General features: G+C 42.4%; 1 protein-coding gene across 1 annotated transcript in view; it reads right to left on the reverse strand.

Annotated features, from left to right (window-relative positions):
- ZDHHC9 (zinc finger DHHC-type palmitoyltransferase 9) overlaps positions 1–22312 on the reverse strand; it is a 28315-nt gene extending 6003 nt beyond the window's left edge. The window contains exons 1-6 of the mRNA XM_055563236.1: positions 22109–22312; positions 11479–11639; positions 7389–7547; positions 2484–2621; positions 1524–1572; positions 669–771 (exon numbers count right to left, since the gene is read on the reverse strand). Coding sequence (XP_055419211.1) covers positions 669–771; positions 1524–1572; positions 2484–2621; positions 7389–7547; positions 11479–11639; positions 22109–22275 — 777 coding nt within the window. The 5' untranslated portion in view covers positions 22276–22312. The remainder of the gene's footprint in view (positions 1–668; positions 772–1523; positions 1573–2483; positions 2622–7388; positions 7548–11478; positions 11640–22108) is intronic.
- Positions 22313–24879: the final 2567 nt, after the last annotated feature.

Raw genomic sequence — 24879 nt, forward strand, 5'->3', positions numbered from 1 at the left:
AGGCAATGGCACCCCACTCCAGTACTCTTGCCTGGAAAATCCCATGGATGGAAGAGCCTGGTAGGCTGCAGTCCATGGGGTCGCTAAGAGTCAGACACGACTGAGCAACTTCACTTTCACTTTTCACTTTCATGCATTGGAGAAGGAAATGGCAACCCACTCCAGTGTTCTTGCCTGGAGAACCCCAGGGACAGAGGAGCCTGGTGGGCTGCTGTCTATGGGGTCACACAGAGTCGGACACGACTGAAGTGACTTAGCAGGAGGTAAAATTACAGGGACTTATTTGCTATTTTTTGTTTATCTGTAGTTTCTGATTTTCTACAGTAAATATGGATTAATCAGTAACTTTTTAAAAGCAAGGATGTAATTCAATGCAACTTTATCCCTCTCCATTCCAAACCCAGTTAGTTAACTTTTAAGGACGTATGAATGTCTGAAGACCTTGTGCCCACCCAACCATTCAATCTCTTCTTCCTCATTCCCTATAGGCATTCAGCTCCAAATAAAGCAGTCTGCTTGTTCTTCTACACACCTGGTTTAACCATCTCCCACACCTGGCTTCTGCCTGCCTCAACCTCCCAGGCCATGGAGACAGTTCTCTAGCAGGTAATTAGAGAATAGGCTTTTGGTACAAGAATATGTGATGAGGAGAGGAAAAGCTGACTCACATCTTCATTGGTTGTCTGGTTGAGAGCCACAAGGAAAGTGTGGAATCCAGTCAGTCCCACGACGGACCAGAGCGTGAAGAAGCAAATGAGTACTTCTAGAACAGTGAGGTGCTGTTAAGGAATGTTGAAGAAGCCACACCAGGGGACTTAATGCCTCCGCCCATGCTCATGGCACCAATAACACCATCTTTAGCCCTTGGAACATACATCACAAACATATATCCATTTATAACAATGGATGAATTCTAAGCTCACTGGCTCTATCCCTCACGAAAAGTAACAGACTCCTGTTTATACACTACAAGGATCTCTCTAACAGATTTAGTGTATTTAGACGTTTGTCTGTTTATTCATCATTGGCTCTTTGAAAGGGACATTTAGGAGGGGTCCAAAGCAAAACAATGATGGTCATCTCTGTCACCGGAAAACAAACTCTATAAACAAAAAAATTGGTGGGAAAAAAACCAGAATGTGATTTCTAGAAATCCCAATTGAATCTCCTTCTCAGAAATGTAACTGCTGTACAAAATAAGCCTTAGCTGTAACAGGAAGGTGGGACTTCTAGTGACACAAGTCTATTGAGAGCAAAGTACAGCCCACTAGAGAAGGCACGACTGAGCCTGGGATCAGAAGGACTTGGGAGGGAAGCAGGGGAGACAAGGGTGAAAAAAAACCTCCCTTTAAGCCCCAGCCATTTTCCATTCTGGTTACTACCACTAAGACTACATTTTTCAACTTTAGACATTGGCACTCTCTGACGTCTGAAAAATGAGATGGTGGAGAACTGCAGACAGAAAGCATGCTGAAACGTAGTTTAGGAGGGCTGCACAGGGACCTACTGCCAGGGGAGGATATGTTCCAGGAGTTTCTTTCAATGTCTCCAGGAAGCCAATTTTCAAGGATTCTGTGAAATTGGGAGGAGGAGTAGAAAGAAAGATTAGTAACTTCAGTAAAAAATACCCACATACTCTAGTGCCTACTCACCTTCTTCCCTCCCTATCCTTGTTACAAGCTGGCAAGAGATAAGCCCTCATTCAGGTAAGGGACTCACCTGCAAGCTGGTGCTCTCTTGACTAAAGGGTTCACCTTTCCAATGCAGGACCCAACACGACTAGAGAGTCAGCCACAAGCCCAGCATCTGGCTCCCCTCCCTTCTCCCTAACCTTCAGCTATGGGCATGGAGGGGGGAAATGCATTCATAGGTGAAAGAAACCAGGAATATCCAAGAAAAATCCTCTGTCTTCACCAATCTATATCTCTCCACTGTTCAAAACCCAGCTCAGAACTCATCTCTTCCCAGGGAGCTACCCTGAGGAAGACCACTCCTTTAACTCCACATCCTGTCTGTTCTTGGGTTTCTGGATGTGTGGGGATGTGTGCATGTGCAGACGTGCACAAGTGTGTTTTCTATCTTCCGAAGCAGACCATGAGCCACTAAAAAACATTTCTCTGGTATAACCCCTTCTACCACCTGACACCAAGCAGGTCTTATGAGGCAGAAGAGAGGACACATACACCAAAAATACATCCCCAACCTTTGAGATCACCTGGGACATGCCAGGTACTCTAGGGACAAACCAGTAATTATGGTCCTGATCCCCAGCAGAGGGCCACTGAGAAGGCCAACATGCTCAGTAAATCCTGAGGTTTGGAGCTCTGCTCAGGAGCAGACAGTGGTGCTCACTTCTAACTGGTCCTAAGGTGCCTTTGCAATGGGAAAGTCCCCCCAGGATATGGAACCACTCCCCTAAGCTGTCTTCAAGTCTTCTCCCCCCACCCACCCTTCCACCAACAGACACTGCCCTGTATACTCACTGAGGGCCACATAGACGATGTTGAAGGCGAAGACATAGATCGTGAGGAGGGAGAGAGACAGGATGAAGAGGTAGAAGTAGCGGTAGTTCCTCTTTCCAACACAATTCCCCACCCAGGGGCAGTGATGGTCGAAGCGTTCTGTGGGAGAGAGAGAGAGAGTCCAGCACCAAAGCCTCCAAGACGAAGCACAACCCTACCATCCACTTCATACCTAATTCCCAGACCCCTAGGATCCTTGTGTACTGCAACTGTAAAAAATACTGGTTTTTACTTTTTGCAATGTTTTCACAGCCATCTCCTTCGATCCCCACAATCACCCTGGAAATTAGGCAAAAGAAGATGTTCTTTTCTGCATTTTACAGATAAGGAAACTGGGATACTGAGGGGTTAAGTGATCTGTCTCACCGTCAGTTAACAGCACAGAGCTTGTTTTTCCAAAGAAAAGTCTTAGTACGTGAGTCTACTAAGTGCAGGACGAATAAATCGGTATAAATAGCCAAGGAAATTTTGAAAAATGAGTAGTGTGGTTTTTCTTAAACTCCAGTTAGTAAAAAATTATACACCTTAAACGGTGTGGCATAGCTTAATGGAATGGAAATAGCCCAGAAATAGAATATATGTCTGGGAAAAGCAGTGCTACAAAACCAGTGGTGAAAGGCAGTATCATTCCATAAACAATTGGTTACTTGACTGAAAATAAGGTTCAATCTTTTTTCCTCACACTATTTATCAAAAGTAATTCCAGATGAATTAAAGAGTTAAATGTAAAAACAAGGTGAAACCTTAAAATAACCAAAAATACTAGGTGAACATTTGTCTCCTGAAAGGAGAAGGGCTTTCTAAGCATAAGAGTAATGGAAAAAAACACAGATGACAAAGAAATGATTTGACTTCATACACTTTAAAAAATATTTCCTATATGTTAAAAATACTATCAGGAAAATTAAAGAGGAAGAAAACCCAACAGGAATATATTTGAACTTTGTAACTTAGTGTATTAAAAGTCCTTATAAATCAATAATTAAATACAAATACTCCTTCAAGAAAATAGTCAAAAAGCAAAACAGTTAATAATACCACATAAACATATATTTAGTCTTCTGATTCATTAATAAGCCAGTGCAATACTAATACAACAATAAGAAAGTTTTTGCCTATCAAAATAAGGTTATATAAAATAATATTCAATGCTAGTGAGAACAGGGTAAAATGTATAATATACTGTTTGTGGAACTACAAATTGAGAGAACCTTTCTGGAAAGCAATTTGGGCACATGTATCAAGAGCCTTAATAATGCTCACATCCCTTTGGCAGAATAAATCCATTTTCAGTAATTTTTCATAAGGAAATAGAGAAGAGCACAGAAATTTAGGGTCAATTCTTTTTCATTAAATTTTTTATTGTGGTAAAATATATAAAACATACAATTTTCCATTTTAACCAATTTTAAGTGTAAAATTCACTGGCATTAATTACATTTACAGTGTTGTGCAACCATCACAAATACTTATTTCCAAAAATTTTCATCACTCCTAAACAGAAACTCTGTACTCATTAAGTAGTAACTTTCCATTTTCCCCTTCTCCCAGCCCCTGGTAACCTCTAATCTTCTTTCTATCTCTATGAATTTGCTTATTCTAGATATCTCACTTAAGTGGAGTCATACAGTATATGGCCTTTTGCGTCTGACTTCTCTCACCCAGCATGTTTTCAAGACTCATCCATGTTGTAGCATGTATCAGCACTTCATTCCTCCTTATGACTGAAAAATATTCCATTGTATAGCTATACCACATTTTTGCTTATCTGTTCATTTGTTGAGGGACACTTGGATTGCCTCCATCTTTTGGCTATTGTGAACACTGATATACAAATATGTTTGAGTTTTTGTTTTTCAGTTCTTTTTGGTATTGCTATGGACAGAATTGTGTCATCCCCCACCCCTAAAATTTATATGTTGAAGCCCTAAGCCCCAATATGACTATATTTGGAGATATGTCCTCTAAGGAGCTAACTAAAGTTAAATGAGATCATAAGGGTGGGGCCCTAATCCAATACGACTGGTAGCCTTGTAAGAAAAGGAAGTGACACCACAAGTATGCGAGCACAGAGAAAAGGCCAGATGAGGACACAGCCAGAAGGTGGCCACCTGTAATCCTCACCAAAAATCCACCCAATTGGCTCTGTGATTTTGGACCACTAACACCCAGCACTGTGACAGAATTAATTTCAGTTATTTGAGTTAGTCTGTGGTATTCTGTTATGGCAGCCCAAGCACACTAATACAGGTATATATCCAGGAGTGGAATTGCTGAGCCATATAATTTTAACTTTTTGAAGAACTGCCAAAGTATTATTCACAGTGGCAGCACCATTTTACAATTCCCACCAGAAAAGTATGAAGGTTCCAATTTCACCACATCCCTAAACTTAATAATTTTGATTAATGTGTTATAATAATGAATGAAATAGGATTGTGAATAATATATACTGATAGCAGATTGCCTAAATAAACTAGAATATAGTCATATGATAGATTATGCAGTCATTAAAATAACATATTCTGGGACTTCCCTGGCAGTCCAGTGGTAAAGACACTGCCTTCCAATGCAGGGATGTGGGTTCGGTCCCTAGTCGGGGAATTAAGATCCCACAGGCCATGCAGTGAGGTCAAAATAATAACAATAATATATTCAAAAAACATTTATTAAAGATGTAGAAAAATGCTCAGGATATAACATTAAGTGACAAAGGCAGGACTAAAAACTCTATCATGTATGATCCAATTTTACAAACGAGAAAGACTAGAAGGAAATACAACAAAATGGAGAATGAGTTTGGTATTAAGTTTTATTTATACCTGTACTTTCCATCTTTTCTATAATGAATGTGTATTATTTTAATGAATCAAAAAAACCCACAAAGAATAAAATACATCATTTTTAAAGCACAATGAGCTGTGTACCAGTCAAAAAAATAAGTGTTAAGAATGGTGCATCTCCTAGTTAAAGGGCTGCAATATCTTTTCAGAAAAAGGAATGAAGATAGCCTTACTTTAAACAAACCCACCATATAAAAAACATTGGAAAATATATATTTATACAGATATATTTTTATTATATTAAAATCACACTTTTTTCTAATAATACAACTAGTACATGCTCATTGTAGAAAACTTGAAATTTTTTTTCTAATGAGGGAAACAAAATCCCTTATAACCCCACAACCTATAGATAATAGACAAAAAGCATTCTGGAGTACTTCCATGCATAATTCTTTATACATACTTATGTTTTTTTCAATGGGTAACTGAGATCGCACTTTAAACGTAGCCTATCTTCTATTTTATTTCATTCCACTCTCTAGGATGAGCTTTTCCCATAGACAGAAGTCTATTGCATGAATGTCCCACAATTTATTTGACCATCTATCTACTGGTGAACAATAAGGTTCTTTCCAATTTTTCATTATTATAATAATCTGGAGGTAAATATGTGCATACCTAAATCTTTTAACATATCCCTAATTACTTTCTTGGGATAGATCCCTAGAAAGCAAGTTAGTGGCATCAAAGAGTATACATGTTCCAAGGCATGAATCTTACTAGGTTGCCTTCCAAAAAGTTCGTTCCAATGTATACTCTCACTAGTGTAGGATGAAGCATTATCAAGTTTTCCTTGCTGAATTTCTAGATTTCAAAAGATCTTGGTTTAATTTTTTTCTTTGATGTTGAGTAGAGATGAACATTTTTTTCATGTTAACTAAGTAAATGCATTTCCTGTTTTATCTGCTGTCCATATGTCTACTGAAATATTAGGGCTTCTTCTTTAAAAAACCAACTTGCATGAGTTCTTTATGTTTAAGAATATTAATAAGGAGAGGAAATTTTTTCTGAAAACCATCATATCAGACTTTCTTGAAATATAAAGTTTCCTGGTTCACTTAAAATGTTTCAATTTATAAAAATCCTATCTACATATAGCTTTTACCATTTAAAGTAAGATACATCTTCCCACCCTTAAACTAAAAAGAATTGGCTAATAAGAGGAAAGCAATGTACTCAGGCATACTCCATGGCATATACAAAGAATGCTGGAAGAATGCCTATTGATAATATAAGGAACTGCATACATCTGCCTTTCCACAGACGTATTTACTGTCTGGTTTTGATCTTTTCCAGGGCTCAGCATACACTAGGCAGTGATTACAACTAAGTCACATATATATGCAAATAGAAGCACGGACCCCTGTATTATGTACACATACACCTGCCACACTTGAAGCAGAAGCAGAGAAAGAACAAATGAGGATTTTGGAATTAGACCCTTTCCAGCTTCATACGAACCTACACAAAGGTGCTTCACCTATTTCCTCATCTGTAAAATGGGAATAATATCTATCTTACGGTGTTTTTATAAGTCTTAAATGAGAGAAAGAGAAAGCACTTGGCACAGTGCCTAATATATATGAGAAATTCAATAAGTGCTAGCAACTTTTTTCTTCTTGGGAACACCACTTCTTATTTAGCCCTTCCTTCCTCGATGCTGCCCTCCAGTGGACTAGGATTCTCCTCCCCCTTTGTAAGGTGGGTTCCACTTGAAACAGATTCAGCAGAGGAAAATTCAGATTTGAAAAACAGGTAAAGTTTATCTCTTCATTTACAAGAGGTTTTTTTTTTAATTTTTAGACTAGAGGATATTTAAATTATGATCTGATCTACAGAAGTACAGTTGATTTACAACTGTTCAGAAGCTTGTTTCCTATCTAAAGTTTCTTAACTAAATCTAGCTCATTTTCTATCTAAATCTATCTTCCCATCCCCACTGATTTTTCTTGAGAAAAATCACTCTGATCCTCTTCAAGTCAGCCTTTCCCCCAGGCAAAGCCCCTTTGGTTTCACTCACCCACACAGTTGTCACAGATGCTGCAATGAGAGGCCCGGGGAGGCCGGAAGATCTTGCATGTATAACAGTACTTCAGTTTCACAATCTGGTTGTTTATCTGGAAATTCTTGATACGAGGGGGTGGTCGCTGGCCTTGGGGCACCGCACCATTGGTAGCTTCTGTAGATCAGTAAAGACAGTTAATACCACCTCTCCAAGAGCAGTGACAATAATCAAAGGTTCCCTAGGCCCACTATCATCTCCAGACTAGACTCTCAACATCACAAGAGTATCTTTCCAAAACTCCACTGAGTGCCATTCAATTATTTTGTTTACACGTAAAAAAGTGTTTCTTCAAGCTTTTTGGCTGATAACAAAGAAAAACATTCATATAAGAAGAAATAAAAATGGCTAAAAATATATGAAATGAAAACATCCAACTTTACCTATAACCAAAGAAATAAAAAATTAACACAAAGCTACCATTTCCACTTTCTATATTAACAAATATTAGAAAGAAAAATACTCAGTGTTGGCAAGGATGGGGAGGAGGTACCAGTAAGCAATATGGCAGTGATTACCAAAATTTTATTTAATTTTATGTGTATACTTTTGACCCAGCAATTCAACTTCTAGGAACTTACCAAATTACAAAGAGATGTACAAAAGATGTTAAAGCAGGATATTTGTCACAGAAGTCCCTTTTAATAGCGAAAGACTGAAAATAACCTCAATATCATAGTAGGAGATCGGTTAAGTAAATTATGATACACACATGGGGTGAAATATTATGTAGCCATTTTAAATGATGCATGCATTTTAAATGATATAGGGAAATGTTCACAACATACTGAAAAATGAAAATGTGTGCTAAAAAGAAACAGGTATAAAGGATTTTATCTTGCAAAAGTAAATAAATGCATGAAAAAACTGGCAATATTTAGAATCAGAAAAACAATTATTTAAAAATAAGTGATACATGCTTATTGCAAAAAAATTTGAAAAAAAAGAAAATACGAATAGGAGATAAGAAAAACCACTGACAATCTCTCAACTCAGGGATATTTATGCATTTTGGTGTATTTCCCTCTATTCAACAGATAAACATTCATAATTTTTTAAATTTGAGATTATATTATAGATACAATTTTATACCTTGTATTTTTCACTTAACATTATACAATGGGCATTTTTCCACAGTTGTTAATTGTTTTTTTCTGAAAACATCATTATCTATATTGTATCATATGCATGTACTGCAATTATTTTAACCAATCCATGTTATCGGGCATTTAAACTGTCTCTGGAATTTTGCTCTTTAAATGATGTTGTATGCAAAAACTTAAAACATTCAAGACGAAGCTTGTTCCCTTTGATCTCCACCCTAATCACAATCTCCTCCTTTTCCTCAAGAATATGTTTATGTGTTAAAATTTATTGCTAAATCATAAAGAAAAAAAGGAAAACATGTTGAAGTCTGGGCAGTAATATATTAAGTTGCTGTCATTAAAATAGCTAGGAAAAAGAAAAACATGATGCATTAAAAATCCTTCTACGATTATTTGTGTACATCCCAGATTTATTTCCTTTAGCTAATCCTGAGAGAAGTGAAGTGACTAAGTCAAAGGGTAAGAACCCTTAAAGCCCAAGTCACTTATTGCCAAACTGCCTCCCAGACAGATTGTATCAATGTAATGCCCGCCCATCTGTAGCATGTGAGAGTGCCTGTCTCACTGCACCCTTGCTGTGCAGGATAATTCTAAAAAGAGATTTTTTTCAATTCACTTTGATTTTAAAAATATCTGCCATATGGAACTTTTTTCCTTTTTTTGCAGAGTGGGGTGGATGCTGTGAAATCAAACAATAACAGTGTGACATAAGTCTTAAAAGAATGGGGAGAGCTATTCATTAGAGGATGATAATAAGTACCAGCATGTCACCTTAACCTTCTTCTGCATGTGCTTTGCATGAAGGCACCTGGGAGACAGAGTTCATGGCTCACCCTCCCCATGAGGCGGGCTACTATGCAAGGGAACCACATGTTGTCTTCTCTCCCCTACCCAGCCCCCACCCACAGCATACCTAGTACAGGGCCAAATGTAAGTTGACAAAAACTTGTTAGCAAAAACATATGTATGAACTCAAGAACACACTCTACTATTGAGAGAAACGTGCTAAATGCAGAGGTAACAACCTGACAGCTCAAGACTGGGCCCTGGGCCCAGCAATCTGGCAAAACAGAGCTAACCTTGCTAACCGTCTGCTGTGAGAGGCAAGATCACATCAAAGCACTGCCTTGACCTTCAGTTTCTCCATATGTGAATGGAAAGAGGATGATGAAAGAATAACCCAGAGAGAGCAAAGACTACACTCACAACTGTCCCTTCCTATCTTGCTGCTAACTAGCCCAGGTCTTCCCCAACTCCAGCTGTGCCAACAAGCCCCACCTCTGCTTACTTCCCACAACTCCCACCCTCACTGTGTCCCTAAGTAGTCTGAGCTCAGATGTGCACAAACCTGTGTCCCCTTAGCATAACTAAACAGGCTGAAATTTTTCGAAAAGAAATCCACTAAGAAGCAAGATAAACACAGTTAAATAAACAAAAGAAATACAAAAGCTGGAAGCTTTCAAAGCAAGAATATCAAATCAAAACACTGTACATCTTAAACTTACACAATGTCACATGTCAATTATATCTCAATAAAACTGGGGGGAAAAAGAAACCAACTAGAACTGGGAGAAAACATTTCCTTGACAACAGCACGCATATAAACATTAGGAATAAACTCAGGATGAGAAGTACAGAAATTATATTAAAAATGATAAAAATTATATCAAAGGATACAAAATTCAGTCTGAAAATACAGAAAAATATACTATCCTCTTGGAGAGGCATATAATATTTATACAAATATAAATTCTCTCAAAAATAAGATGTAAAGCAATATAATACCTATTAGAACTCTAACATGTTTGTATCTTTCTAATTAAATAAAATAATATTATTAGTAGTAAAATCCCAACAAACAAGCAACAATAACAACAAAGTACCTGAAGGAACTAAAGGCTAACCACGGGTCGGTGCTCCACTGGCACAGCTTTAGTCTTAGAATCCCGGGTCCCTTTCTTCTGCTCTACATGACTTGGATGCTGACTCTAGCTACTTGAGTATCAGACTTGAGAACAACTTAGGCAGCACCGACTGCTATTGGATCCGGTGGGCTCCCAGTCTCTCGGAGTACTGGCATCAGAGCCTTCTTTTGCAGTGTGAGCTCCTAGGATATCCCCTCCTCGAGTTCTGGAATGTTCTGCTTCAATTCATGAGGGCACCCTGGCTGGCTCCTGGTTAGTACAGCACTTCATCTCTGTCCCAAAGAGCCCTACCCTGAGCTGCAGACTGCACTGTGATGAGCTTGTAACTACTTCCTTTACCATTCCTAGAATTCTCAATGGTTCCTGGCACCACAAGTGTCCCCTTTCATCCTGTGTTTCCCTAAAGCAGGAATTCTTAGTTAGAAACCCATGCAAGTGCTTCAAAAGACCTATGAAGTCCTGAAATTATATCCAGGGACTTCCCTGGTGGTCCAGCAGTTAAGGCTCTGAGCTCCCAATACAGGGGACCCAGGTTCAATTCCTGGTTAGGGAACTAGATCCTACATGCCAAAAACTAAAAAGATCTTGCACACCCCAACAAAAATCCCATGTGCCACAACTAAGACCCAGTGCAGCCAAATAAAATAAATATTAAAAAATTGTATGTGTGTGATGCATATAAGAATATTTTTATGAAGAGAAGGTTTATAGTTTTCATTCAAAAAATTCAAATGAATTGATGACCCCCCAAAAGTTTTTATTTTCTTAATTAAAAAAAAAATCTTCTTGGAAACAGTGTAGCAGGACCTTGGTAAGAAATCCTTCCTGAAATGCAACCCAAAAGAGGGAAGAATGAAGTTCACATTCTTTACTGAGTGGTAACAATCTCAGATTCAGGATCTCTGGGGGAAAAGGCTGGAAGTGAGTATTAATCTGCAACTATAATTATGATTCCACTCCCTTACCAATCAAAGCCACTCATTGTACAGCATCTTGCCAGCTGGTCAGAAAACCCACCTATCTCCATTTCTATGAAAGCTGCTTCATCTGGTAGGGCCCGAGGGATCACTCCAGGATCACTGAAGCTGGTCCTCAGCAGGGTGGCCATGGAGAAAAGGAATAGCATGGCAGCGAACACAGGGATGGCAGGAGACAGCTGAACAGCCAGGTAGCGGCATCTGAAGAAAGCAGACATTTGAACACTTAGTTATTCCTACACAATACTGACCTCGAATTATTACCAGTGTGTCACTCTGGTCTCCACAACAAAATCACAGTACTTCAAGGGCAGGGACATATTTTTTGCTTTTCTCAAATTACCAAAACCTCCTAACACATGGTTCTGCACATACTAGGAGCTCAACAAATACATCACTGATTGATGCTACCTATAATATACAGGAGACAGTCTAAGGGACCTCCGATACCCCCAAGCCCAGTCCCTTCCATCAGCCTGCTGGGAGCCACATTTCCTATGCACTTCAACAAAGGCTCATACCTGTTAAGGTCCGGGATGTACCTGAGCCTGGATTGTAAGCACCACAGGTTGCTCTCACTCGGGGAATGTCTAGAGTTTTTCGTACTCACTCATCTGACATTGGGCCTGAGCCCAAGGAGAGGGAAGAAAAGATGAGGACCAGCCATGAAGCAGAGTCCCAGGGTCAAACAGGTGGTGTGTCCAGTGTGTTCAAAGGCCACTGAAAAGCTTCAGAGATGCTGCCTGACTCTGCAACATCCACTCACTCCTCTACCTTCCTCAATTAGCTCAGCCAGTAGGTGACCAGTGACCATAAGCAAGTGAATAAGAAAACTGTATCTCTTTTGCACCCCTTCTCAATATCATATTTCTTCCCCTCTTTTCCCTTAACTCACCTGGAAGGCCATTCCTCTCCCTCTCTGGATATCCCAGCTCGACTGGCCTTTCAGATCCAAAGCCATCAATGCACCTATGCCATCACTGTCAGCATTACAACCACAATGTATTGAGCACACACCATATGCACTTGGCTCTTCAGACGCACTGTAGCATCTACTTCTCACACTACATCTGTGATGGCTGAAGAATCTGGGATTTAGTGAGGTCTTGCCTCTTCCAAAGGCCTATCCTAAACTGCACTGTTTTTCGCTACATTGACTTCATCTCCCCCAGTTAAACTTCCGAAGAGCAAGAACTTTGCCTTTTAGGAGTGGGAACACCTGGGTTTGAATTCTGGCTCTACCAGCTCATAGTTGTGGTAACTGAGTTAACTTCTGTCTCCTTATCTATGAAATGAAGATGATAATAGTAGTATTTCATAGGGTGGTTGTGTGGCTCAAATGCATGAATATAAATAAAATGCTTAGAACTGCCCTTGACACATAGTAAATGCTAAGTAAATGTCAGCTATTAGCATTATCATCATGGATCTCTATCTCCCTGAGCCTAATACAAGTATGGGAACAAAGAAGCTATCAACAAATACTTGTCCAGTTGAACTGAATATCAAACCAAATAAATGGGAATATGTGATGAGAGTTATCACTGACCTATTTTTTATTCTCCTTCTCCTGATGCATATTTCCTCCTTCAACACAGAAATCTTGTCTTGGAAGCTGACTATAAGTAGATGTACAAGGACCAGAGGGAGAGTGAAGAGAATAAGATAGGAAAAAGGCTTACCTCATCAGCATGGGGATTAAGCACGCCACTATCAACTCGAAGTAGACCTTTAACCCCAGGCTGTACCTTTGCTGCACGTTTGGAACAATCCCCATGAGATCCTTCTCCTGCCTCCCTGCCACACACTCAACTGCATGGCGCGTGGGAACCAACCATACTGCTCGGCTGAGCAATTTGCCATGAAGGTGAACATACGGAGTGAATTTGCAAATGATTTCTGCGGCTTTTTGTTTGCTTGCCTGCTTGTTTGTTTTTTAACAAAATCCTTGCTCTCAGCTTGCTTTTGTAGGATTTTCTTCCTTCTCCTAAAATCCAAGGGTAGGGTCTGGCTAACTGAGTTCAGGGTAATGAAGGTCCTTGCTGGTCTGTGAGGCAGCCCTCACAGACGAGCTTGCGGATTACCCTCTTTTCCACTGCTCCCCTTCACTGGTACAGATAATCAAGAAATGAATTCAGAAAAGTCACCTGCACTCATCAGGGACCCAAAAGGACACAGGAGAAACACAAGGCTCCAACTCTGAGACAAGCCAAATGAAATTACCACACTGGCAGAAAATAGCCATTTTCCTCATCACTGCCCATCCCTAAAATCACTCTTGAAAACAAAGAAGCGACATCTCCAAAATTCAGACTGCCCTGGGTGTATCATTGCCAATGAAAAGCCTTAGAAAAATCAGAGCCATCTGATTGGCCACCAAAGGGAGTTTAAAACTGTTTTATTCGAGGGAAAAGATACAGAGAGAGTAGAACGCAAACACACACATTAATGATGCCCCCACGCCCTGAAGGACTGAGCTTAACTAAAGTCTCATTTCAACACCTGCTTGTTGACTGGACAAAGGACAACTTAGATTTGAATTACGCTTCACCATCAAGGATAAAGGTCTCTGTAATCTCCACACAGAATATCTTCTGCACCTGCTAAAACAATCCACTCTGTGTGTCAACAAGTACACAACAGGCCCATTGTATTGTTCTTCGGAGACAAGGCTACTGGCAGCCAGTTGTCACTAGTGAGTGGGTGTGGCTGGGAAGGCAGATGTGGGACCAGTAGGCCTTTCTACCCAGAATAAGAGGAAATAAGAAAGCCAGAGGCTAAGACCGCTGCAAACTACAACCCATCTGTCTGCCTTTAATACCCACCTGGGTTAGCCTCATAATTGCAGTAAGCTAGCGATCTCTCTTAAATAAGAAGAAGCTATGCAAAGATTTGGTGGTAATTCCCAGTATCAACCTCAAAAGTCAGGAGTACCCTCAAACACCACTAATTTGTCCTAGAGAAAGACTGGATCTATCATCCGCAAATATAAACTGTCTTTGAAACCCTGTGGTACTTTCTATCTATATTGATATGAATAATGATATCCATACACTTCTTGAAACAGAACTCTCCTTTGTCTTCAGAATACCAGGCAGTTAGAAGTGACTTTTCTCCCTTGTGAATTTTATAAATGCAACTATGTCCCCACCAAATCTCCATTTCTGCCACCTGCAGAGACATCATCACTTTAAGCCATCTTCTTTCAACCTCTTGATCAGCTTCAGGCTTCCACAGCTGGACTACATGACAGGACTCCCACATGTCTCATGGGCCACATGATGGTACTGACCAGCAGTAACCAGCAGTGCCAGGCTGGGCTGGTGTGCCATATCCCATCCCCCGTCTCTAGCACACCAGAGTTCATTGGAAGGACAATCATAATGACATAGACTTCAATTCACACAAAAAACTTCAAAAGAGATTCATGAGTGGAAGTGGTAAGAAACCAGACAGATTCCACGACAGGGCTGCCTCACAGACCAGCAGTGTGCACTAGTGTTCTGTGCTCTGATTCTGTCTCCCTAATAGCTTTCTTGCTATGTTTTCTGCTGTTGTTCTTTTATCAGCACCATCAGCCAATAACTATTTATGGGTCTAACAAATGAAGAACAAGAGAAATGGAACTTAATTTTGTTGGAGAAACATAACTAACATATGAAACAGCTAAATAAGATAAGACCAATAATCAAGTGTACAGATGGTGAGTCAGACTCTAAGGACTGTAAGTGGTCAGAAAAGAGCTCTCTTGGGAATCTGGGGGCTGCTTGAAACTGCTCCCATAGCAGTCATTAAGGGTGGCTTTAAGGAAGCTTGGCACAGCAGGAAGGGCCAAGGATTAGAGCTCCACAATGGCCCTTGAGCCCACATAACAGAAATAAGCCTTTGCTGTAAGTCCTCCCTGACAGGGACCGCCATCTGTCCTTATACCTACATCCTATCTCTGCTGCTGCTGCTGCTAAGTCACTTTAGTCGTGTCCGACTCTGTGCGACCCCATAGACGGCAGCCCATGAGGCTCCCCCATCCCTGGGATTCTCCAGGCAAGAACACTGGAGTGGGCTGCCATTTCCTTCTCCAATGCATGAAAGTGAAAAGTGAAAGTGAAGTCGCTCAGTCGTGTCCGACTCTTAGCGACCTCATGAACTGCAGCCCACCAGGCTCCTCCGTCCATGGGATTTTCCAGGCAAGAGTGCTGGAGTGGGGTGCCATTGCCTTCTCTGATCCTATCTCTAGAGCATAGTAAACATGTAGAACCACCCATAGGACCAGTTCAACATTCTTGCTGATGACATTCAGAGTTTGCATAAGGGACAAAGTTTCCATGGACACTAAAAACATAATTTAATATCAGCTTCAAGATTTGCTGCTATGTGAAGGTCAGAGTTTTGAAAATGCATAACCCTGTTTTGCTCCAGCAGCAATGGGAAAATTAAACAAACAAGGACATTTTCAATTCTGAGGCAATGAGCCATCCTCTCACTGAGGAAGGCCAAAATCTCTATAGAAGCAAACCTATTAAGTAGTTCCCAAAGTTCAGTTGTAACAATACATTTCACATTTCAATTGTTACAAATATAACCAATTTCAAAAATAACAAGTAACAAATTTCAACTATAATATCTTCCTGATCAAGAACTTAGAACAGTTCCCTGCTACCTATTATATTAAGCCCCCACCTCCTCAGGCCAGTATTCTGAGGCCCTCCTTTAACTGGCCTTATCTAATCATCATCATAGGTTCTTTCTTGCCTCTTCCTTGTTCCATTTCAGACACATCTTCCTCATTACCCTGAATTCATTAGCCTCTTGCGGAGGCATAAAGTCTTTTTTGTTGTTAAACACAATACCGGCTCTGGCATCTCTGAGGAGGAAGATTTAAGGCTCCTTTCCCTCAATAAGCATCTCAACTATTGTCAGCATGTTAGGGACACCCCTGTCCTCTGTGTTCACTTTTCCCACAGCAGACGATCACTATACTCAACTAAGACATTCTCAAAAGATGGGAGATACGTTCAGTGGAGACTGACAGTGTGAACCTCATCACCACAAACGGTAGTAAAGGCTGAAAATACACAGATGAATTCTGAATGACAGGAGCATAAAGAATTGGTAAAGGGAAACACATTGTTGAGGAGACATAGCCCAATCCTTCTCCAGAGACCATGCTTTATCAGGAAGTTGAGTTTAGCTAAGTACTGTAAGAGATTGATATCAAAGAAGCAACTATGCCTTTCTAAAACTGTCTTTGGTTGGCAGAGTCACCGAATAGGACTAGATAAGCACAAGACTGAACCTCCACAAGGCAATTCTTCAGCGAATACTCTCTTGATTAGAGATCATGATAAAGTCATTTTTTCTTCTTCCTAATCTCACCTAAGGAATTCAGGGACCTGGACTTTGTCCTATAGACAGGGATACCCCTCCATGACAGACTTTGGCCTTGGTCTACCTAGCCCTGTGTCTCCTCAAACCCGGTAACTTTGTTATCAGACTGCCTTTTCCCTTCTGTCTGACATGGGGACACGGCGCCCCTTTCATCACCATCACCCACAGAGTAACATGGTAAGGAGCACACATTACCTAATTTTTCTCAGAGCTGTCCTCATCTTGGAAGCAGGGACTAGGAGCAGCAACAGGGGTGATGATCCCTTGTAACTCAAAAGCTTACTCTCTAAGTTCACACTTAAAGGAAGAGGTTCCTTGTTCCTGCAAGGCTACCAGAATGCCATGCTAGAATACAGTCAGTTTTCCACAAACATGTCTTCGTTTTCTAGTGAGTGAAATCACTCAGTCATGTCCAACTTTTTGCGACCCCATGGACTGTAGGCTACCAGACTCCTCTGCCCATGGGATTCCCCAGGCAAGAATACTGGAGTGGGTTGCCATTTCCTTCTCCAGGGGATCTTCCCAACCCAGGGATCGAACCTGCGTCTCCAGCATTGCGGGCAGACGCTTTACCATCTGAGCCACTAGGAGCATGAGTTAAGGAGGCCAAGGTAACCTAGAATCCACTAAGGCAACACAAACACTAGCTAGCAAGACTCCAGAATATGCCAGTCCAGCATTTGGCACTATGCACAGCTTGAGTAATCTGCATGTCTTCAGGATTCCGTATTCAAAAGGTAACAATGAGATGAAAGGCAGTGTCGTATAAAGGCACTGGCTGGCCGATTGACCTTGCTGAAATCTATTTCTATAGACCTGGTTTTGTCACCCGCAAAAGGATGGGGATGGTCTCCAAGGCCCCTTTCAGATCTATCATTCTATGATTCTGTGAGTCAAGACGGCTACATCTTAAGTGCATCCAGAATGTATCAATTCAGCTACATTTATTGATTACATACTCTGCTTAAGGCCAAGTAGAAGGCACTGTAGGGGCCACACACATGCAGAGGATAGTCCCTGACCCTGAAAGAACTCAAACTGTAATATCCACAGAATTAAAAAATATTAAAAATGTCATGTAATTATGTGTTAAATGACTGGTATGTACAATTAGTCCTATGAATGCAGAAATTACTAGAAAAATTTCACGAAGGAAGAGTCAAGAAGGGACTTGAAAAAGAGGTAAAGTCTGAATAGGCTAGAAGCGGGACAATTATTAAGCAGTGCTACAAAGCTTTTTTCAGTTCATCCAATTCAATGACTCCTCTGTACATCAGAAGCACCCAGGAGGGTCAGTCCAACAGGGTTTGATAATGCCTTGATACGATATCCACTAGATACGGCACAGTGAGGCATAAGCACTGATCACAGCAGTAAACGCCTTCCTACTTCAGGGGTCAAGAGTCACACAATCATTCATGCCACAAGAGACCTTGACCCCAGTAGTGATCTGGTCACACAGTTAAAAGAGAAAGCTAGGAAGCCACTTTCAGAACACAGTGCACTTGGTCTTTTCCCCAAGCTTTATCAGAAAGTTGAATTTGACTAAATACCACAATAGCCTTTCAGTAGTTGGACAGTTCACAGGTTGTCAGTGTCGGTCTGCTATAGTGTCCTGACATTCCTAGCCCAGCTGTTGGCTATGTGTTCATCACACAAGCTGGACAGAGTTTGGGCAAAAAGGATGGAGAATGGTTCATGTGCTTAAAGCTCACATTTCCTAAATACCTCATCCTAAGAATACATTAGGAAATTTCTCTTTTTTTTTTTAACTAGAATACACTTGATTAAAGTATAGCTGATTTACAATGTTGTGTTAATTTCTGCTGTACAGCAAAGTGATTCAGTTATATGCACATTCTTTTCCATTATGATTAATTCCAGGGTATTGAATACAGTTCTCTGGGCTATACAGTAGGACCCTGTTGTTTATCCATTCTACATATAATAGCTTACATCTGCTAACCCCAACCTCCCACTCCATTTCTTCCCTAACCCCACCCCCCATGGCAACCACAAGTCTTTTCTCTATGTCCCTGAGTCTGTTTCTGTTTTATAGATAGGTTCATTTGTGTCACATTTTAGAGTCCACATATATAAGGGATATCATATGGTATTTGTCTTTCTCTTTCTGACTTACTTCACTTAGTATGATAATCTCTACTTGCAAGGAAATTCTTTTTTTAAGCACTGTACAATGTATACTCTGCTTCTAAATTCAAATACATTTACTATAGATACAATAGATACAATTACATTTAAAATACAGCTATCTACTGGTAATCTTCTATCCTCTACTTTTCTATGTGTGTATTAGAATCTTCCAGACAGACACAAGAGTTATATAGAATTTCAGACTCTCTGAAATCACTCACTAAGCCGAGGCTTAGTGATAATCTAGCCCTATTTCCCATCCTGGGCAGGAATTCACTCTATGACAGCAGCTCTGAGAGATGCTACCTAGCTTCTTTGGAAATGCTTCTAACAACACAGAGCTAACGAGCACCTGTATGGACCACTTCTTCCCATTTTATGTAGTTAACCTACTGTCTGTTCACTGAAAAATCACAGGACCCTCCTTTGAGAAATCTAAACATGTAAAAGCGAAATCCAAAAATAAAAAGATGTCCACTGACACTACTAACACTGCATGTTTTTCATCAAGGGGCGCCCACACGCCTGACCAGATTTCTCAAGCCATCTGGCCAACCCAGGGCTGTGCCACGGGGGGTTATAAATCACCTCTCACTCATTCCTGCACACCTGCTGCCAGCAGGACCCTGTTACTAAATGCAGGTCCAGATGTGCCTCAAGATCTGAACTTTCTTCCTCAAGGCCAAAATGCAGCAGCCGGAGAATGTACAGTCTATGCTCCTATACAATTTAAACATGAAAAGAGACAGTCCTTTGTCACTGCTGGTTCAGACACCCTCAACTGCCTGAAGGCAGGGGACTAAACCAGGTGATTTCCTGAGGTCTCTGTAAGTTCTCATACTAGCAAAGGAGCCCATATTCTGCCCCCAAACCCTATCCTCCACCGTGTGGTGGATAGTAAATTATAGACCCCCAAAGAAAAAGGTCGACCAGAAAGAGACTTCATTCCTCAGAGGCAGGCTGGTATCCTCTGTACAGCCTGTCAGTGGCTAGGGTCAAGGCAGCCGCCACCTAGAGTGCCCACGTGTCTGCATTTGACAGACAGATGCATGCATGTGCACACATATATGCATACATACATACATGCTCACAAACACAGATTCCACCATTCTTAGTGAGAAGGATTCATTGACGGGGCCCTCTCCCCTTTGGTCAGATGTAAACTTCCCCATTCCACTTCTCAGCTAACACTTTTACTTCCTTCTCCCTTCCCCCTTTCCTACTCCCTCACCCAGCCCTACCCTCAAAACTATTTACTCTACCACACACACAGCTGGAACCCAGGGCAGTTTACAAACAACCTCACCCTTCATATCTGAGGGCAAAGCGCAAGAAATAACTTGGGGGGAAAAGTCGTCTCACCAGAAAACCCAAGGTGCCTCTGTCAAACAGTAACTTGGTTAATTATAAGCTTCATCCCACAGGCAATTTTCTTCAGAGGCCTTCAGGGCCGAACAGAACACAGCCAAATCATACTCTGTCTGGCTCCCAGATACAAAAAGGGCCAAATGCCAGTAGCTCCAAATTTCGAGTTCCCTTGGCCAGTCAAACCAGAGGGTTCCTGGGCCCAGAATTACCAGCTTGCTCAGGGCCTGGAAACAAATCTCATCTCTGTTTTGAATGGTTTCAACCACAAAAATTTAACCCTGAGTTGGGGAGGGGAGAGAGGCAAAAAGAGCTAGTGATTTAGCAGAGGAAGGAGTGAGAATGACAGAAAGCAGAGTTCAGCTCTGCACTTCCATAAACAAGCAAGGAAGAAACAAAGCTAACTTGAAGACAAGAGTAAGAAGTGGGGAAATATTGTTTTAAATGTTATGTTATGCCTGCCCGCCTGCACACTCTCACTCATACCACACAAAGTATACACACACACTCAGCCATGAAACTCTGACTGGAAAGCAACTAAGAAGCCATGATCAACCTGTCTAATTTTGCCAAATATTTTACAACTTGGTAGCAGCAGCAGCAAAAAAAGTGCCTTTGACAAAAAGGTCCTCTGACCTTACTTTCCTGGCCCTGTTATAAACTACATCCCTCTCCTTCCCCTGCTGTTACTCAAGCCATTTGCACTTATCCCAAAGTCTGGCAAACCAGCCCCCCAAAAACACTCTTGATGCACTGGGAAAGCCTGAAGCCCTTACAGAAGAAAGACAAAAATGAGCCCCCAAAGATCAGAGTTCATTTTAATTATCCACAAAGGCAAGCCAAGAAGCCCCCTCCTTCATCCCATGGCCACACCCCCTGAGGGGAGTTCCATTTCCAGGTCACTGGAGTGCATGAACTGTAGCAGGTTCATATTAGGTATGGCTCATGGTCTACAGACACATCTCTTGGCTCCTTCAAGGCCTTCCTCATAATAATCCCAAACCAATTAGCATTGCTCTCATCCCTGGAATGTACCACATTCTCAGCATACCCAGGAGTCATGCCACAGTAGTCAACTGGTCACCTCCCTAGAGCAGTGACCGACACAGATTTTAAGCTGCCTCTAGTACTGGCTGTTACATCACAGAAAAAAATAACTCCAAGGCTGGTGTCAGGCACACACAGAACAGAGAGTTGTTTATGTTGAGTGATTTTGACTGAAAGAAAGAGCAACTCACATTTAATAAGCACATATGTGCCACACAGGCAGCTAGACTGTGGCACAGCTGAGGATGGAACCAATCTGCAGGTTCCCAATTCAGTTGGCTTTTCAATTTAACAGCGAGCTGAGAGCTGAGCCCTAAGGAAATAGGACCCAGAATAACAGAATAGGTAAGTATCATGGGGTGGAGTTACGACCACAGGGAGTGCTCCTAGGCTCAGGAGGGGTGGAGAAGAAGCAATCTGTCACTAACCACCTAAGGAGACCACTGAAAAGGGGAGGTGAGTAATGAAGATGAATTCTTTTATTTCCTAAGTGTTCCAGGGGTGGCCCCAAATCAGTGCTATAAAATTGGTTATGAAACGTCTTGGTCTTTTAAGGAGGCACATACAAAGCAATGAATTCAGTTGACATGATCTACAGACACTGCTCAAGAGGACAGTGACAACCTTCCAAGGACTAGCCACAAACTCCCCAGAAAGAAGGTTCTTCCCCTGGGTCCAAAGTAACCATAATCAGGCAACAGTACTCAATGGAAACTCACTCGAAGGCGAAGAAGAGTGTACATGTCCCCAGGATGAGGAAGAGGGTCAAATAGAAGATGCCCTTTTGCCGGGCCATCATGACGCGGCCATCACAGCAGAAGGTGTTCCTGCCTGGGAGTTTCTCCCATTTCCGTGTCACCTTCTTTCTCACCACCATCACAGACATGATTGGAATTCCTGGTCCAAAATGGGTTTGTGATTATAAGAGGGAAGAAACAGAAGCTGAGCCCAGCTTTGAAACCACGTTGTATGCTATTGCAGCCACTGGGTCAAACATCATCAGAAGTCCAATTTCTAGTCCTAAGGAAAAACACAAAAAGAAAAAAAAAAATGAGGCAAGAACAAGAAAATGCAGTTCAATCTTCCTTTCCCAGAGGCAGAACGATGAGCACTGCCTCAAGGGTTGAGAGTGAAGAAATGGAAGAGTTTATTTCCAATCTGTTTTTGTCCCCTAAAAGAAGAAAAGGTTAACGGTTCTCAAAAAGAGAAAGAGGCTAGTATATCTTAAATACATCCCTTTACTTTCAGTATAATACTGATGATTTGATTATCACAGAACTAGGAACTAGAAGAGGTTTTATAGGTGACAGCCCCAATTACTTTGTTTTGGAAATAAGTAAACTGAAGACCGAAGTGGGGAAATCACTTCTCTGGGTCACAAAGCCACGAAGCTAAGCCAAGAAAATAGGTCTGTTGACTTTCAGTCCAGGGCGCTCTCCACTATACCATACTATTGTATAATCATCATGAAGAAGACTCTAAAAATAATGGAATTTCCATCCTTAAGGGCCATTCCCTCCCCTCCTCCACTTCTTCACCTTCTTTCTTCAATTAGCCACTGGAATCTGAATCACACCAGGGAACAAGTCATCCTTTGGGAGAGCTAGGAGGTTTTGGACACTGTACACAAACCCAGGTTGTATTTACTCAAAACAGATTTCCCCTAATCAAACCCTCCTAACTTCCTGAGTCTGGGAAATGAACCAACTTTGCTGGTCTAGCCTAACATTTGTGGGAATCTTAATGAAACCACATCACAGACCTGTAGGTGAAAGGCTGACTTAAGCCAGAGATTCTGATATGGCTGGGAGGAGGAGGGGCCCAACGCGGGGGGGGGGGGGGTGGCAGCAGTTAAGAAAAGTCATAAAGGTGCTTTCTGGGACATTTCAGAAGTACCATCTCCACTTAGCATCCTGAATCCCCAGGCCCAGCCTTTCTCACCACTGTCACCCTTCTCCTCTCAGGTGTGGTGCTGTGGCCTCTATTTACCGATACCACATGCCTCACGCTGGCAAGAAAGAGGCGGAAACCTGCAGCTCGACTGACTGATGAGAAATAACCAACTGGGCTGGAGAGGGCAACGGTCCAAAGACAGACTAGGAGCTGAGCAGGGAAAGAAGCTGGAAGGCTTGGGAAAGGGGAGGGGGCATCGGAGGTGCAGAGAACACTTCCTTTGTGTAAAACTAACCTGGACAACAATCTTCTCCTGATAAACCGCCCCAGCGGGAGGAGAGACCAGGAAGGGGAGCCGGGCCTGGGAGAACAAAGATCAAAATCCGTCGAGAACCAGCGACCAGCCCAGCGGCTCGGGGCCCGAGGCCCGAGTCCCGGACGGGCGGCGGGCGCGGCCTCGAGAGGCCCGCCCAGCCTCAGCCACGCCGCCGACCACCGCCCCGGGCAGGATGGGACGCGCGCCACCTCCGCACGCTCGTACACACACACGCCCCGCCACGTGTAGTCACCCCCGGCCAGGGGCTCGGCAGTCGCCGAGCCGAGAACGCCAGAGCAGGCTCCGCGCGTCCCGGTGCAGCCGAGGGGGCTGCAACCCACCACGCGGCCGAGCCCCGGAGACCCCCACCCCCACCCACCCCCTTGTTACCTGAACCCCGGAGACCGAACTCGATCGGGAACCGAAGCCAGGAAATGCACTGTCCCAGGGGACCGCGTCGGCCGCCAGAGGTGGCAGCGGCTTCTCCCCAGCCCGGAGGCTGCCTCCTCCTGACAAGGGGCCCCAATGGTCGGGGCCCTAAACCAGCTGTGGCAACCGCCCACCGCTGGCCAAATGGAACGCTCCTCACGTCACCAGGTCGTTCCAGTAGTTGCTAGCCCTCTATTGGCTGATCCGCCTCGGTGCCTCCGCCCCTGCCACCCCTGCCCCGAGCTACCATTGGCTGCGCAGAACGCCACTCGACGATGCCTCCGCCCCATTCCCCCACCCATCTCCCGGCTTCGTGCCCACCTGCCAAGCCTTTGCCAGCCTCCCTTTGGGGTCTGAGCACCGATGTGTGAAGTGTCGCTTTCTATTAATATAGTTCCGCAGGGACTGGGATGAAGCTTAGTGTCAATGGGGCTAGGAGGAACGGGGGACCTGCCTCCCCCCCACACACACGTACCATGAGACGCTGAAGGAACCCTGGCTCACAGATCCCAGTGCTCACCCCAAACTGGATCCTCCTTGGGCCTCTCCAGCCGTACTTACATGAAATCAATCGCGACTTGGGATTTTACTCTGCACCCGCGTAAAAATAAGTCCTCTGCCTCCCAAGTCCTATTCACGAGGTAGGGATCCCACCTCTGTCCCAGTCACCCTGGCCTGCATCTCTGGCTTTAGGAACAAAACAAACAGATATAAAAAGGAACTTGAAAGGGATAACTGTCCCCAAGAAGGCAGAATCATTTTGCAGTATCGTAAACAAAAAATTGACGCTGAAACTCTACTGACAGGACATAAATTCTTTCAGGTAGGTGATGAAGTAAAGATTGCTTCAAA

The sequence above is a fragment of the Bubalus kerabau genome, chromosome X, assembly GCF_029407905.1.
Source record: "Bubalus kerabau isolate K-KA32 ecotype Philippines breed swamp buffalo chromosome X, PCC_UOA_SB_1v2, whole genome shotgun sequence".
In the NCBI taxonomy this organism is placed as follows: Eukaryota; Metazoa; Chordata; class Mammalia; order Artiodactyla; family Bovidae; genus Bubalus; species Bubalus kerabau.